Source organism: Ursus americanus, chromosome X (genome assembly GCF_024610735.1).
Source record: "Ursus americanus isolate L20-20 chromosome X, mUrsAme1.1.p, whole genome shotgun sequence".
Classification (NCBI taxonomy): Eukaryota; Metazoa; Chordata; class Mammalia; order Carnivora; family Ursidae; genus Ursus; species Ursus americanus.
In genome coordinates, this window is record NC_142164.1 from 63,862,164 (window position 1) to 63,876,323 (window position 14,160).

General features: G+C 39.5%; 1 protein-coding gene and 1 pseudogene across 13 annotated transcripts in view; one reads left to right on the top strand and one right to left on the bottom strand.

Moving 5' to 3' along the window:
- Positions 1–1,179: 1,179 nt before the first annotated feature.
- Positions 1,180–1,824, bottom strand: ZCCHC13 (zinc finger CCHC-type containing 13; annotated as a pseudogene).
- Positions 1,825–11,933: 10,109 nt separating this feature from the next.
- LOC123797288 (uncharacterized) overlaps positions 11,934–14,160 on the top strand; it is a 63,215-nt gene continuing 60,988 nt past the window's right edge. For 5 of the 13 annotated variants that reach the window (XR_015723294.1, XR_015723299.1, XR_015723298.1 and 2 more), the window contains exon 1: positions 11,952–12,170. Coding sequence is in view for 3 of the 13 variants with exons in the window: in XM_087859644.1 (XP_087715770.1) it covers positions 11,949–12,170 (222 nt within the window). In the remaining 10 variants the exon portion in view is untranslated. Of the gene's footprint in view, positions 12,171–12,199; positions 12,864–12,928; positions 13,121–14,160 lie in introns of those variants that run through there. The other 8 variants (XM_087859644.1, XM_087859643.1, XM_087859645.1 and 5 more) reach the window with 4 other exon arrangements.

Genomic DNA, 14,160 nt, shown 5'->3' on the forward strand with positions numbered 1-14,160 from the left:
AATTCTATCACATCCTAGGTTTGACATGTAGTTATTATTTTCCAAACCATTTTTTCATTACAACTTCAATTATGGTTACCTCCCCCATCCCAGGTTTTATTTGGAATTTAAATCCTACTTTATAGACTTAGAATTTATATTCTACTTTATAGACTTCAGTTGTTTTTCAGATTTGATTTTTAAAAATAGATTCCAGCATTTGAAACTGAACATTTTTATATCTGTGACAACACATTTTTTCAGAAAATCCTAAATATAAATATAATTTTCCTATCTATGAAAATGGGTATTTTTTAAATTGTCAAAGTCCCAATCAATGTTTAATGTTAATGTTTATACTTTTCTTAGATTTTAAAAAATATGTAAGTCCAAACTTTGCCATATGTTTATGTCAACCATTTGCTGTGAAGGTTTTTTTGTTCGTTTCTCATTGCCCTCTCTCTCAAAGCTACTTACATACATTGTACACATTTTCTGGTTTATTTTCATTAAACTGTACACTCTAGGTAGGGTCAGATAGAGATGTCTTTCAACATTATTTAAAAACTAATGAGATCAGATAATTCAAAACAGTCAATATATAATAAAGTTGAAATTACTTTGACAAAGTCATAGACATTTTTAGAATCAACTTTATTTATCAACGAATCTCTGAGGAAATTCCTCAGGGCACCTTGTGTATCTAAGAACCGCGTGTCTCCTTCCCAGTATATTCTATCCTTTTACCTGGTGTTCTTTTTCTCTATAGCAATTTATCTTCACTGACATTCTGTGTTATTCGTTAATAGATTCTAGGCCTGTGTTCTCAAACCTGATGTGATTTGTTCACTGATATATCCCCAATTCCTGCAGCGGTGGCTGGCATACAGTAACAGTTAGTTGGATGTTAAATCAAAGTACAGAGAACCAAAAATTGTCTAATGTCTAGAATGATTGTCCAGTAATGTTTCACCAGTGACACAGAAACACATTAATTACAGTATAAGACATCTAAAAGTGAACAACTTCTTTTGAGATTTTTTTCCCAGCCCTTTCGTTCTTCAACATGGTAATCGAAGCTCACTGGCCTGGGAGTAGCCTCCATCTATCAACTTCTGGTCAGTGAAGAGATTTCAGAGAAAATAATACAATTATCAATCAGCAAAAGGCGGGGAGTGGGGGGGACACAAAGGGGAAAAACTAAGCGGTAGCCTCCATGGGGCATTCCCGGGCCAGATGTCCGGACTCGCCACAGCGGTAGCAGTTGACTTCACTCGTTTTGCTGCAGTTGATGGCCACGTGGCCGGTCTCGCCACACCGGTAGCACCTGACCTGGGTGCAGTCTTTCTGAATGTGGCCGTATTCACCGCAAGAGTAGCACTTCGGCTCTTCCCGACGATCACAATCACGAGCCAAGTGGCCTGGTCTTCCACAAGTGTAACAGCACTGCTCTCTCTCTCTCTTCGGCTCCATACAGTCTTTAGCGATGTGGCCACTTTTCCCACAGTTGTAGCAGACGGCCTCAGGAAAGTCACAGTTCTTAGCATGATGGCCAGACTCACCACAGCGGTAACAGATGTCAGGTAGGTTGGTGGAACTGCACGGAGAATCTCTGCCGCGGCCTCTAGCTCCGCGCCCTCGACTCCCTCCTGCTCTAGGGCATCCCCAGGCCCAGTGGCCAGACCGTCCACACTTGAAACATTCGTTACTGCTCATGGCGGCGGTGAGATCTTAGGGTGAGCCGGCCCACCACTGCCCCGGAGGCTCCGACGCACCTCCCCTTACGGCGGCTTAGAGACAAGTGGCCGTTTTTCTCTAGGGGCCTCGGTAACGTCACACAAGGTTTGCGCACGGCCCCAATTATGTGTCACAGGCATTCCAGCGGCCCTTCTCCCCGCCCCCCCCCGCCCCACTTTCCTTCCATCCTTGAAGTCAAAAGCATGGCTGAGTGTTGGTGTTTTCTGTTGTTGTTCTTTTTTTTAAATAAACACTTGGATCTTTACGTTTGTTGGAATCCTTCCCCGTTCAGAAAATACACCCTACAAGATTTCTTATAATTAAGAATTAGATCTTTGTGATCTAGTAGATGACATTTTTATGGACATAGGAAATATATGTATGAGATGTATCTAATCCAGTAAATGAAAGAAACAAATTATAACAAATTAGACCAACCACCTTTTTGTTTTAAAAAATAAAATACAAATGTTCACAAAGATATAAGATACATAGGGTAGAAAAAAATCTTTAAAATGCCACAGTGAGGGGCGCCTGGGTGGCTCAGACTGTTAAGTGTCTGCCTTTGGCTCAGGTCATGATCACAGGGTTTCTGGATCGAGGCCCCAGTCCAGCTCCCTGCTTGGTGGGGAATCTGCTTCTCCCTCTGCTTCTCCCCCTGCCTGGTGCTCTCTCTCTGTCAAATAAATAAATAAAATCTTTAAAAAAATAAATAAAATGCCACAGTGAGACTTATAATCTTGCATATTTTATTGAAGGAATTCTAGTTTTCAAGATAATCACCACCATTTAAGTTATAAAACATAACAGGATTGAAGCAGTCAGTATAAAGAACACATTATCACTTGAAAAATAAATTATAAAACCGTAATTTAAATATTGGACACATTTCCTCTCTGTTGTTTTCCAAATTGTTTATATCTTATATAAACTGCATAAAGATTTATGGACATGTTCATTTATATAGATATACAAATAAATATGGACTACTAGACACTGAAATATCAACCATAGCTATTTTGGGTTTCTGTGATTGAACACAATTTTTTTCTCCTTATTTTCCTTTTCTGTACTTTACAACTTTTGAAATAAGTTTAGGTTATTGATAATTTTATTTTTTTTAAAGATTTTATTTATTTATTTGACAGAGATAGAGACAGCCAGCGAGAGAGGGAACACAAGCAGGGGGAGTGGGAGAGGAAGAAGCAGGCTCATAGCGGAGGAGCCTGATGTGGGGCTCGATCCCAGAACGCCGGGATCACACCCTGAGCCGAAGGCAGATGCTTAACCGCTGTGCCACCCAGGCGCCCCTAGGTTATTGATAATTTTAAAAACTCACAATAAATGTTTTTCTTTAAGTCACTAGTTAACTATATGTTTTGCATATGAATTTTTTTCAGGCAGGCAATACAAACATATTTGGTAAAACACAGACATAAGAATATAATATATGTAGCCATTGGTCTTTATTTTCAGTATGACTTCATTGGAATGTGCAACTGGTCCCATAAATGCAATGACAAAGATAAATATTTTCAAAAATTAATAAAGGATTAGAGCCAAAGAGCATGAGTTGCTATATATATAGTAATGAAATGAGTTTTATTCCTAAACAATTAAATGATGCTGCATAAATGGTTTCAAAAGGCAAAAAACCTCTCTGTGGTTCAAAATTTGATATATGTTTATTAAATTAACCTTATTAATTATCACATGTATATTTCCCTTTAGGTTTATATCTTTATTAAGTAATACATGCCCATAGTTTAAAGTATTGATTTTCAAACAACTTTAATTGAGACATGAAGTAAGATACGCATTTTACATCACAATAGAGGATATATATGTGTGTGTTATAACTCAAACAAATTCAAGAAAAAAATACCTTTAACGTGTGCAATGCACTTTGATGTTTTCTTTTATTTTAGGTATTAAAGGAATAATTATGCCAATAAATTTGATAACCTAATAAAATGGACAAATTTCTTATAAAACACAACCTACCATACAACTAGAAAATCTAACAAGCTCTCTATCCATTACTTTTTTTAAATTTAGAAACTTCCAATAAATTTAAAATAGAGCCCACCTAAAAATTAGGATCATATAATAATGTAAGCTACACACTGGAATGTGTAAAAGGTGCATATGGCAAAAGGGAACTTAAAATGATGAAGTAACTATGAAATTTATATGTCTGTATCTATATACCTTAGGTTCATTATACCACCAGCTGTATTTTCTAGCCTAGGACTGGTTGGGTAAGACAAGGTAAAGAGGAAATTAATATTCATTTGATATGTACAGTACACTAGATACTATGGCATAAATTTTGAATTAGGAGGGCAAATGATTTCCTTTTTTTTTTTTAGCTTTTATTTATTTATTTGAGAAAGAGAGACAGTGAGAGCTAGCAGGAGTAGGGAGTCAAGGGAGAAGCAGGTTCCCCACTGAGCAGGGAGCCCAAAGCAGAGCTGGATCCCAGGACCCTGGGATCATGACCTGAGCTGAAGGCTGACACTTAACCGGCTGAGCCATCCAGGCGCCCCAGGAGGGCAAATTATTTCTATAAGGAAATATATTCTTTCTTGTTTTTCTTGAGACTTGAGATCCTGAAAATCTAATTTGGTTTAATATATGGGAAGACAACATGAAATTTTGAAGATAGGTGATGAATTTGTGAGCCCCTGCAACTCTTTTTGTTCCCCCTTCAGACGAACACCCTAGTTTTATTTTTTTTTCCTTTTCAAGTTTTTATTAACTTCCGGTTAGTTAACATACAGTGTAGTATTAGTTTCAGGTATAGAATTTAGTGCCTCGTCACTTACATGCAACAACACCCAGTCCTCATCACCACAAGTGCCCTCCTTCATACCCATCACCTATTTAATCTGTCCGTCAGCCTACCTCCTCTCCAGTAACCCTCAGCTTGTTCTGCATAGTTAAGAGTCTTTTTCATTTCATCTTCTGGATGTGGAATATTTATATATTGGAATGTTTGCACATCTTCTTTATCCATTCATCAGTTGATGGACACTTGGGCTCTTTCCATAATTTGGCTATGGCATTTTCTATTCATGTTGTAATAAATGCTGGTGGTGACCTATTAAATTGATCTCTCAAATACATTAAATGATTGTAATTCACAGCTTAAAACACACTGATTTAAGGAGTCCTAACTATAGGGGCGCCTGGGTGGCTCAGTCATTAAGCGTCTGCCTTCGGCTCAGGGCCTGATCCCAGGACACTGGGATCGAGCCCCACATCGGGCTCCCTGCTCCACTGGGAGCCTGCTTCTCCCTCTCCCACTCCCCCTGCTTGTGTTCCCTCTCTCACTGGCTGTGTCTCTCTCTGTCAAATAAATAAAATCTTTTAAAAAAGGAGACATAACTATAAATGATGCTTATGAATTCTTTTTTTGTCATTAAGTGTAATTATTTTTAATAATAATATTTTTATTACATTATGTTAGTCACCATACAGTGCATCCCCAGTTTTTGATGAAAAGTTCCAAGTTACTTGTGTATAACACCCAGTGCACCATGCAATATGTGTCCTCCTTAATTAATGCTAAGCGAAATAAGTCAAGCAGATGCTTATGAATTCTTGATGTTTTTTAGATGTTTTAATTGATCTATGATTTTCCATTTCAGAGAATGAACATGTAGCCCTTTCTTACCTATACCATCTTTTGGTCCACCTCATACACTTAAACATTTCAAATTCTCCACCCCAGCCAGCCCCCCTGCCATGGCTTCACCTTTCTGCTAATATTGGTTGGGTCAATAGCCAACATTTACATAATTATAACTATGTAAATGCTACTTATGGCTGAGCCATGAATACTCTGATCAATTCTTACTATCTGCACAGCTTTTTGTCTCCTGGAGTTAGTTATTGTCATTCTTCATTTCCCTGGTTTCTCACATACTTACCTCAATTCTATTTCATATGTCTATATGGTTACCTTTACACCAGTACCATACAGTCTTCGTTGCTGTAGTTTTGTATTTTGTTTTGCAATTGGTAAGAGGCCTCCAACTTTTCCCTTCTTTTCCAAAATGTTGTGACTGTTTTGAGTTTCTTGCATTTCCATATGAATTTTAGTATCAGTTTGTCATTTTCTGCAAAAAAGGCGACTAAGATTTTGATATATATCGTGGGACCTATAGATAAATTTGGCGAGTATTATCTTACAAGTCATCCAATACATGAGCACAGGATGTTGTTCCATTTATTTAGGTTTTTATTTTCACTCCACAATGTTTCGTAGTTTTCAGTGTGTAAGTCTCATACGTCTTTTGTTACTTTTTTTCTAAGTATTTCATTCTTTTTGATGCTATTGTAAGTGGAATTATTTTCCTAATTTCATTTTTGTGTTGTTCATTGCTAATATGTAAAAATACTAGTCTTGTATATCGATCTTTTATCCTGCAACCTTGCTGAATTGAACTGATTTATAGTCCCAATAGTTTTTTAGTGAATTCTGTAAGATTCTATAGACAAGATTATGTCAAACGATGGAGACAGTTTGAATTCTGACTTTTATTTCATTTTCTTGCCTAATTGCCCTGAATAGAACTTTCAATATACAATGTTGAATAGAAGTAGTGAAAGTGAACATTCTTGTCTTGTTCCTGATCTTAGGGGGAAAGTTTTGTCTTTAAGACCATTAAATATCATGTTAGCTATGGGATTTTTATACATATTCTTTATCAGGTGACGATGTTCTACTTTGTTGAATGTCCTTGTCATGAAGGGGTGTTGAATTTTGTCAAATATTTTTTTCTGCATCTCTTGGGTTTGCCTCGACATATTGCATTTGCTAGAACCACTAGTTCAATAGAAGTTGTGAAAATGAATGTCATTGTCTTGTTCCTGACCTTAAGGGGAACACATTCAGTCTCACCATTAAGTATGACGTTAGCTGTGGGCTTTTGGTAGATGTCTATTATCAGATTGAGGAAGTTCCCTCCTATTCCTAGTTTATTAAACATTTTTTATCATAAAATTTCATTGGATCTTGTCAAATTCTCCTCTGGCTATTGAGTTGATTATGTGGTTTTGTCCTTTATTCTATTAATATGGTGTATTACATTGATTTTTATATGTTCATCTAATCCTACATTCCTCAGATAAGTACTACTTGACCGAGGTGTATAATCCTTTTTTATGCTGCTGGATTTGGTATGTTAGGATTTTGTTGAATGTATTTGCATCTTTATTGATAAAGAATGTTGATCTATAGCATTTTGATGATGATGATGATGATGATCTCTCTGGTTGTCATTTCAAGGTAATACTGATCTCAAAGAATTATTTTTGAGGTCTTCCCACCTCTTCTTCTCTTTGGAATAGTTTGTAAAGAATTGATACTATTTCTCCTTTAAATGTTTGGAAACTTGCACTATTAAAGCCATCTCAGCCTGGGCTTTTCTTGTGGGAAGTTTGTAACTTACTAGTTTAGTTCCTTTACTTGTAGCTCTATTCAGATTTTCTATTTCTTTTTGAGGCAGCTTTGGCAGTTTGTCTTTCTGGGAATTTGTCTAATTCATCTAGGTTACATAATTTATTGGCATACAGTAGTTGATAGTATCCCTTATTCTCCTTTTATTTCTGGAAGGTCAGTAGTGATGCATTTTCTTTCACTCCTGATTTTAGAAATTTGAGTCTTTTCTCTCTTTTTCTTGGCCAGTCCAGCCAAAGGTTTTTTTCAATTTTCCTGATCTTTGAAAAAGCCACTGTTGGCTTTGTCAATTTTTTCTAGTGTTTTTTTTTTACCTCTTTATTTCACTTATTTTCACTCTAATCTTTATTCCTTCCTTCTGCTTGCTTTAAGCTTATTTTGCTCTTCTTTTCAGTGTCTTAAGGTGAGGATTGTGTTTTTGATTTGAGATCTCTCTTGTTTTTATATGGGTATTGCCAGTTATGTATTTCCCTCTGCGCACTACTCCCACACTCCACTGCTACTCTCTCTGAGCTGCATCCCATAAATTTTGGTATGGTGTGTTTTCTTTTCATTTATCTCAAAGTGTTCATTAATTTTTCTTGTGATTATTTCTTTGAGCCACTGGTTATTCAGGAGTGCAATATTTAATTTCCACATTTTTGTGAATTCCCCACATTTCCTCCTCTTATTGATTTATAATTTCATTCCATTATGATTGGAGAACATACTTTGTATAATTTCAATCATTTTACATTTATTGAAGCTTGTTTTATGGCCTAGCATATGGTCTGTCTTGGAAAAAAAATGTTTCATGAGTGCTTGAGAAGAATGTCTATTCTGCTACTATTGGTTGGGGCATTCTCTCCATGTTGATTAAATCAATTTGGTTGCTAGTATTGTTCCAGTTTTCTATATCATTGTTGATTTTCTGTCTACTGTAGTATCCATTATTGAGAATAGAATATTAAGTCTCCTACTATTATTGTTGGATTATTCCTTTATCTATTTAATTTCGTCTGTTTTTTTCCCATGCATTTTGGGGATCTTTTGTTAAGTGCATATATGTTTTTAGTTGTTATAATTTCTTGATGAATCATCCTTCTTATCATTATAAAATACTTTGACCTTTTAAATATTTCTCCAAGGTGTCACATTTCTTTCCAACCCACAACTACTCTAAAGCACCTTTACATCATCTCTTGACCAAGTTATTTTTCTAAAATGCAAAGTGGACCACGTCAATCTCTTGCTTAAAATCTTTCTCTTCAAAAACTACTAGATAAACTTTGTTAGGCCCAAGAGAGGAAGTAATCTTCCCAAGATCAAATTAAGACAGTGACAGAGCTAGGACTACATCCCAGGTTTCCCAACTCCCAGTTGAATACTCCCTTTACTGTATGTACCACTGAGCTGGGTACTCTGGACTGGCTTATTCAATCTTCATTTAATTATCCTTCTTGTTTGAGAAGTTAGAAAGCCGAAGAGCCCACTTTCTATACGCACTTATGGCCATAGTTCTGGAGGTAAAATAGGGTTTATCAATCAGAATCAACTCCTCAAGATTTGGAAGGCAAATGTGACATCTTCCAGTTACATTTTGCTTGTTTCTGACAAGCAAATTGTGCAGACTTGCCACACAAATAACATTTTGATGTTCATTCATCAACATTGTTTGCCAGTAATCAGTTATGGTGGTGACAGCAGCAGCTGTCGTTTTTCACTTTGGCTTTGGTGTACTCTTGAGTTCATGGATGCAGTTGTAGCCTCATAGGTACTAGCAATTCTGGTTAGTTTTTTATTTTTGTTTTTGTTTGTTTTGAGAGGTACTCTAAATTCTGCCCTAGGTGGGGCCACCAGAACCATGATCTATGCTCCCAATTCTAACGGGGATCCCATTATCCTGGGCCCCAGGGTTCACACTCATGATCTCAGACTGGAGCCCACAGACTCAGTGGCAACACTGTAATCCTACCCCTGGGAGTACTTCAACCCTCAAGCCCATATTCTGGATTTCCTAAACCCTGTCTTAAGGGCCTCTAGGCCGAGAATCTCTGATCTGAGCCCCTGACCCATCCAAGACCCCTAAGTCCAGGCTCAGATTCAAACACACAGATACATTGAAGTTGGCTTACACCAGCTTGGAGCCCCCACCTAGAGAACCCCACCAGACCAGGACCCCTACCTTTAATGATGCCTATGCATAGACTCACTCCAGGGTGTCTCAAGCCAGATGGGGATATTTTGGATTGGGAGGGGATTTCAAACCTGATCCTTTATCTCCATCCCACCCATCTAAGAACTACCCTCCCCAGAAGCCCAAACCCTATTCCAAATGGACCCTCAAGCCCCCAGCCAGAGGACAGCTCCCTACCACAAGGCCTCATATTACTCCTCCATGTTCAGCTGCCAGAAATGCATATTTTGTAGGGAGGGGGCAGGCTCAGGGGCAAAGCAGTCACCTGACCTGTTTTTTCCCTTGGGAATCTTAAGTCTCAGCCATGTTCTCTGTTAGGTGGTTTTTTGAAGGGTGGTGGCTGCAGGGGAGGCAGGAGCCTGGGGTGGGGGCTGGGGAATGTGCTTGCAGGACTGAGGTGGCAGCAGTGGTGGTAACAGAACTCTGGTTAGTCAGTTCTATATTCTTCTGGGAGTTATTCCTTGAGACTCTACCTAGAACCTGTTCTTCTTTTCCTTCCAAATAGTTTGTAGACATGTAATTTTTTATATTAAATTCCTTCTTACATATAAAATACAGATGGGTTTTCTGCTCTTTACAATGAATCCTGATTGATACAAACATCTCCCAAATCATAATTATGACCTCCTTAAAAACATACACATCCTCTTAAATGACACATCTTTGCTCCATAACCGGATATCTTTATTGCCCATACACAAGACTGGATGCATTCTAGGCCCTAATGTATATATTTTTTGTCCACTGGCCGAATTTTGTTGCAAGAGGTTTTTCTTCAAGTAATGTATCAGGGAGTCAATAAACAAATCAATCCCATTACTTGTCTCTTAGCCATCTTGTTCACATATTCAGACTAATTAAACTTAAGCAATACAATTAAGGCCTTTATTAACATGAGTTTGATACTGTACCATTTTGCCAGTCTCTGCTTTCCTATTGTCTCATTCCTCAAAAGTCACAAAGAACAGACAAGTTCTTGTGCCAAAGTAGACTAGTACTATCATGGAAAAATTATTGGACTCTGAGAAGACAAGGGTGCTTATTTCCTCAGTTGTTTTATATCCTTGTAATGATAGATTTTGCAAAGTTAAGTCCAGTTCTGTGTCAGATTTTGTTGATGTACAATTTGACAATGCAAAGCTGTATTCAAGGGATTAATAGAATATTCTTGATTGCCTCTTTTCCCTGCATCCCAACCTCAGTTCAGGGTATTCGCAGTTTCAAGAAATCCTCTGTGTTAGTCAGGATTCTTCAGAGAAGCAGAACCAAAATGATATCTATATCTATCTATATATGGATATATAGGACCATACCAATATGATACATATATATCTCCAACACAGCTATAATTATATATCTATAATTATGATGATATATTTATATCTATCTGGGAAGTCCAAAATCTGGGAAGAGTTGATGTTGCGGTTCAAGTCTAAAGGCTATCCGCTAGCAGAATTCTCTCTTGCTTGGGGAAGGTTAGTCTTTTCTTCTATCCAGGCCTTCAACTGATGGATGAGGCCACCCACATTATGGAAGGTAACCTGCTTTACTCAAAGTCCACAGATTTAAATATTAATCTCACCCAAAAACACCCTCACAGAAACATCCAGAATAATATTCGACCACATATCTGGGCACCATGGCCCAGCCAAGTTGGCACATAAAATTAACCATCACATCCTCTAAGAGTACAGGGTGAGGGAAACAGAGCCTCAGAATGTTAGCCTAAAATGGGTGGATACACTAGAGGTCTCCAAATTTCTCCTTTACCACTTCTGAGGAACTGCATATGAACTGGGAAGTTCAGACAAATAGCTAGGCCCAGGACTCTAAGCATTTTATAGGATTCACAATTTACTACTTGTACCTCCTTTTTGAATTTCTCTTCAGATGGGACCATTGTAGATTAGGGAAGTTTTGTCAAAAGGAAGAGAAAGTGGAAAGAGCAAGTAACTCCATCTGCAAGAATTATTATTGAGGTCAGACCTCAATTTTACAATACTTAAAAAAATAATGCCATCCATTCATTTAAAAAGATAAAGATGATAATTAGAAATATGGAAAATTAGTTAAGATGACACATTGTTACAGCTGTAAAAATAAAAATGTCGATGTTAAAACATTACATGTTTAAACAAAAATGTAAAGAACACAAAGATACACTAATGGCATGAGGTTTCTTTTTGGAGTAATGAAAAATTCTCAGATCGTGGTGATGGCTGTACAGCTCTGTGAATATACTAAAATCCAATGTATTGTACGCCTTAAGTGGGTGCATTGTATAACACAAAATCATATCTCAATAAAACTTACAACGACAACAAAAAGAACACAAAAAGCAAATAAAGGCAGCCAACAGAGAGACTTGGCAATGAAATGGTGAGCTAAGAATAGGAGAGGGAGTGACGAAGGAAGGATGGGCTGAAGAAGGGATGGTGATGTAGGCCGGTGAGACCAAGGGGAGGAAAGCTGGAAGAAGCAGGATGGGCTAGAGACCTGGGCCCTGGGGAAAAAGTGAAGAAGGCCAGAGGCTTAACCTCTGAAAGGCGGTAATGGGTGGGGGTGGAGAGAAGAGGGCGTACTCAGCGCATGCGCCAGGAGCAGACTGCGGCGATCCGGGAGAGGCAGTCCTTTAACTGGCAGCAGCGCTGCGGCTGGAGGCGCCGCTGCTTCTCTTTCGCCTGTCCAGTTCTATACCTTGGCCTGTGCAGCCACACTAGATCCGCGAGCTCTGTGCCGCCGCTCCCTCTACCCTGTCTTGCGGCGGCCAGCGCTAAGAATTCATGCTCCGACACTCGATTCAGCCAGGAGGTAGGAGAAGAACATGGAGGGCGGCGGAGGGAACTCGGGACGGGGAGATCCTTGATCTGTGTGTTCTCCCAGTTCACGAGAGGAAAGAGTGGGGGACAGCATGGGTCTCAAACCTACAAAAGGATGTTAAGCGTTTACTTCCATTGTGAAAGGATACAGACTCCTTTCCTCTAATCAGGGTTGAGGCACATGAGCGTCGGTATTTTCCATAACGTTCTGTTTAAAAATTGGGGGTTCCTCTTATGTAGCAGAAGGTGTATTTAGAGGATGGGCCTTAGCACTAGGCTCATCCAATTATGAGAGCTTTCTTTGCCTTTGTTCTGGGCGGTGGGTCTCATCACGGAGCCTGAGGGTACTCTAGCTCCTCCCTGGGGGCCGGGGCGGATTCCATCTAGATTTGCCCCCTGCAGTCACCTGCAATATTTCCACTTCCCTAGTTTATCACACGTACCCCCATTAGGAAATGCTGGTAGCGTCTCTCCTTGAGTAGTGGGGCACAGCTATGGCGAGGAACACGTCGAGATGGCATCAGGCATGTTATATATAAGAAACCAAGGGAGGGCAGGGACTAGGCGAGGACGAGCTTGGCGCGCATGTGTGTTTGAGAGGTTGGGGGGAGGCGCGGATTCGCGCACGTACATTTGAGAAGGCCCGATGTGAGGAGGAAGGGGCCCCAGTTGGGGAGAGTGGGAGGTAAGCACGCGCAAGCTTGGGACGTTGCAGGGGCGGGGCAGGGTGTCGAATGCGTATTTAAGAAAGCAAAGTTTCTAGTACACAGTTGGCAGCCACAGTTGGGAGGGAAAGTGAAGGCGCGCATGCGTATTTGGGACGACATTGTGACGGTTGGCTTTGGGAGGAGAAAGGAGCGCAGGCGTATTTCAGATGGAATGACGGGGAGGGGAGGCGCGCGCCGTAGGTGTAATTAAGATTGCAAAATGGCGAGGGGGGAGGTAAGTTGTCTTTGCTTGGCAGTCTTGGGCTAGGGGGCCCTGCAGAGAAGTAGAAAATACCTTTCTGGTTGCGTGAAGAGATCTGCCGAGTGGGAGATGTCCTAGGCTGTGGCCAAATCCACCAGAAATTAACCCAGAATCTTAGCCTTTCACTGGCCCATTGATACATGTGGGTTTGAAAATGCGGAGGCGATGATGACTGTCTAAAAGGTTTCGGCCGCTGGCTGTGTGTAGGAAATGCGTAAAATGGGAGCCCTGGAGCCAGGCCACATTCCGGCAATACACATTTGGAGTGCTCTGTGTCAGACTTCGGGCCGCTGTACTTGGCTCTGGACACATTCTCTCATCCCATCAGAGTAGCAGAACACAGTGATTGCAATATTGTGAGAATCTACTGTTATGTTGGTCAGAAGCCCTTGGTTTTCCCCTCTGCAGAATATTGGTGTGAGGATTTGGCTGTTTCCAAGTAGGATTTGGGCAGATGGTGGTGATGGTAGGAAGGTAACCTGGGTTCGTATCCTTTACTCTAAATTATTTTTTCTGTAAAATTGTAGCCTAGGGGGAAGATTTTTTTTAGGTAGCTGTACTGTCGTGGATCTCAGAAGGCTGTCAGTGAGGATCTACTGTAAATCGCTAAAACTAATAGTTTAGCAGTTAAATATGCAGCACAAAGGGCACAGGATTCAAAATAGAAGAGACCGTTCTTGCCCAATAAACCTAGCTGTGACCTCATACTGGTCGTTTTTCTTCTCTGAGCCCATTTCTCTTCAGTAATAATTATATTTAGACGTCTGTAGCACTTAAAACTGTATGCCAAGTACTGGTCTACGTGCTTTTACACATGCCTTAACTCATTTAGTACTCTGGACAATCCTATGAAATAGCAGTGCCATTATTCATATTTTACAAATGAGAAATGTGGGGGACACAAGATTAAGTAATTTGTCCAAGGCTTTACATCTATTTGAATGGCCGAAACTGGATTTTTATCCATGTTGTATAATTCCATAATGCTGTGCTCTTAATTAAACATTGTGCTT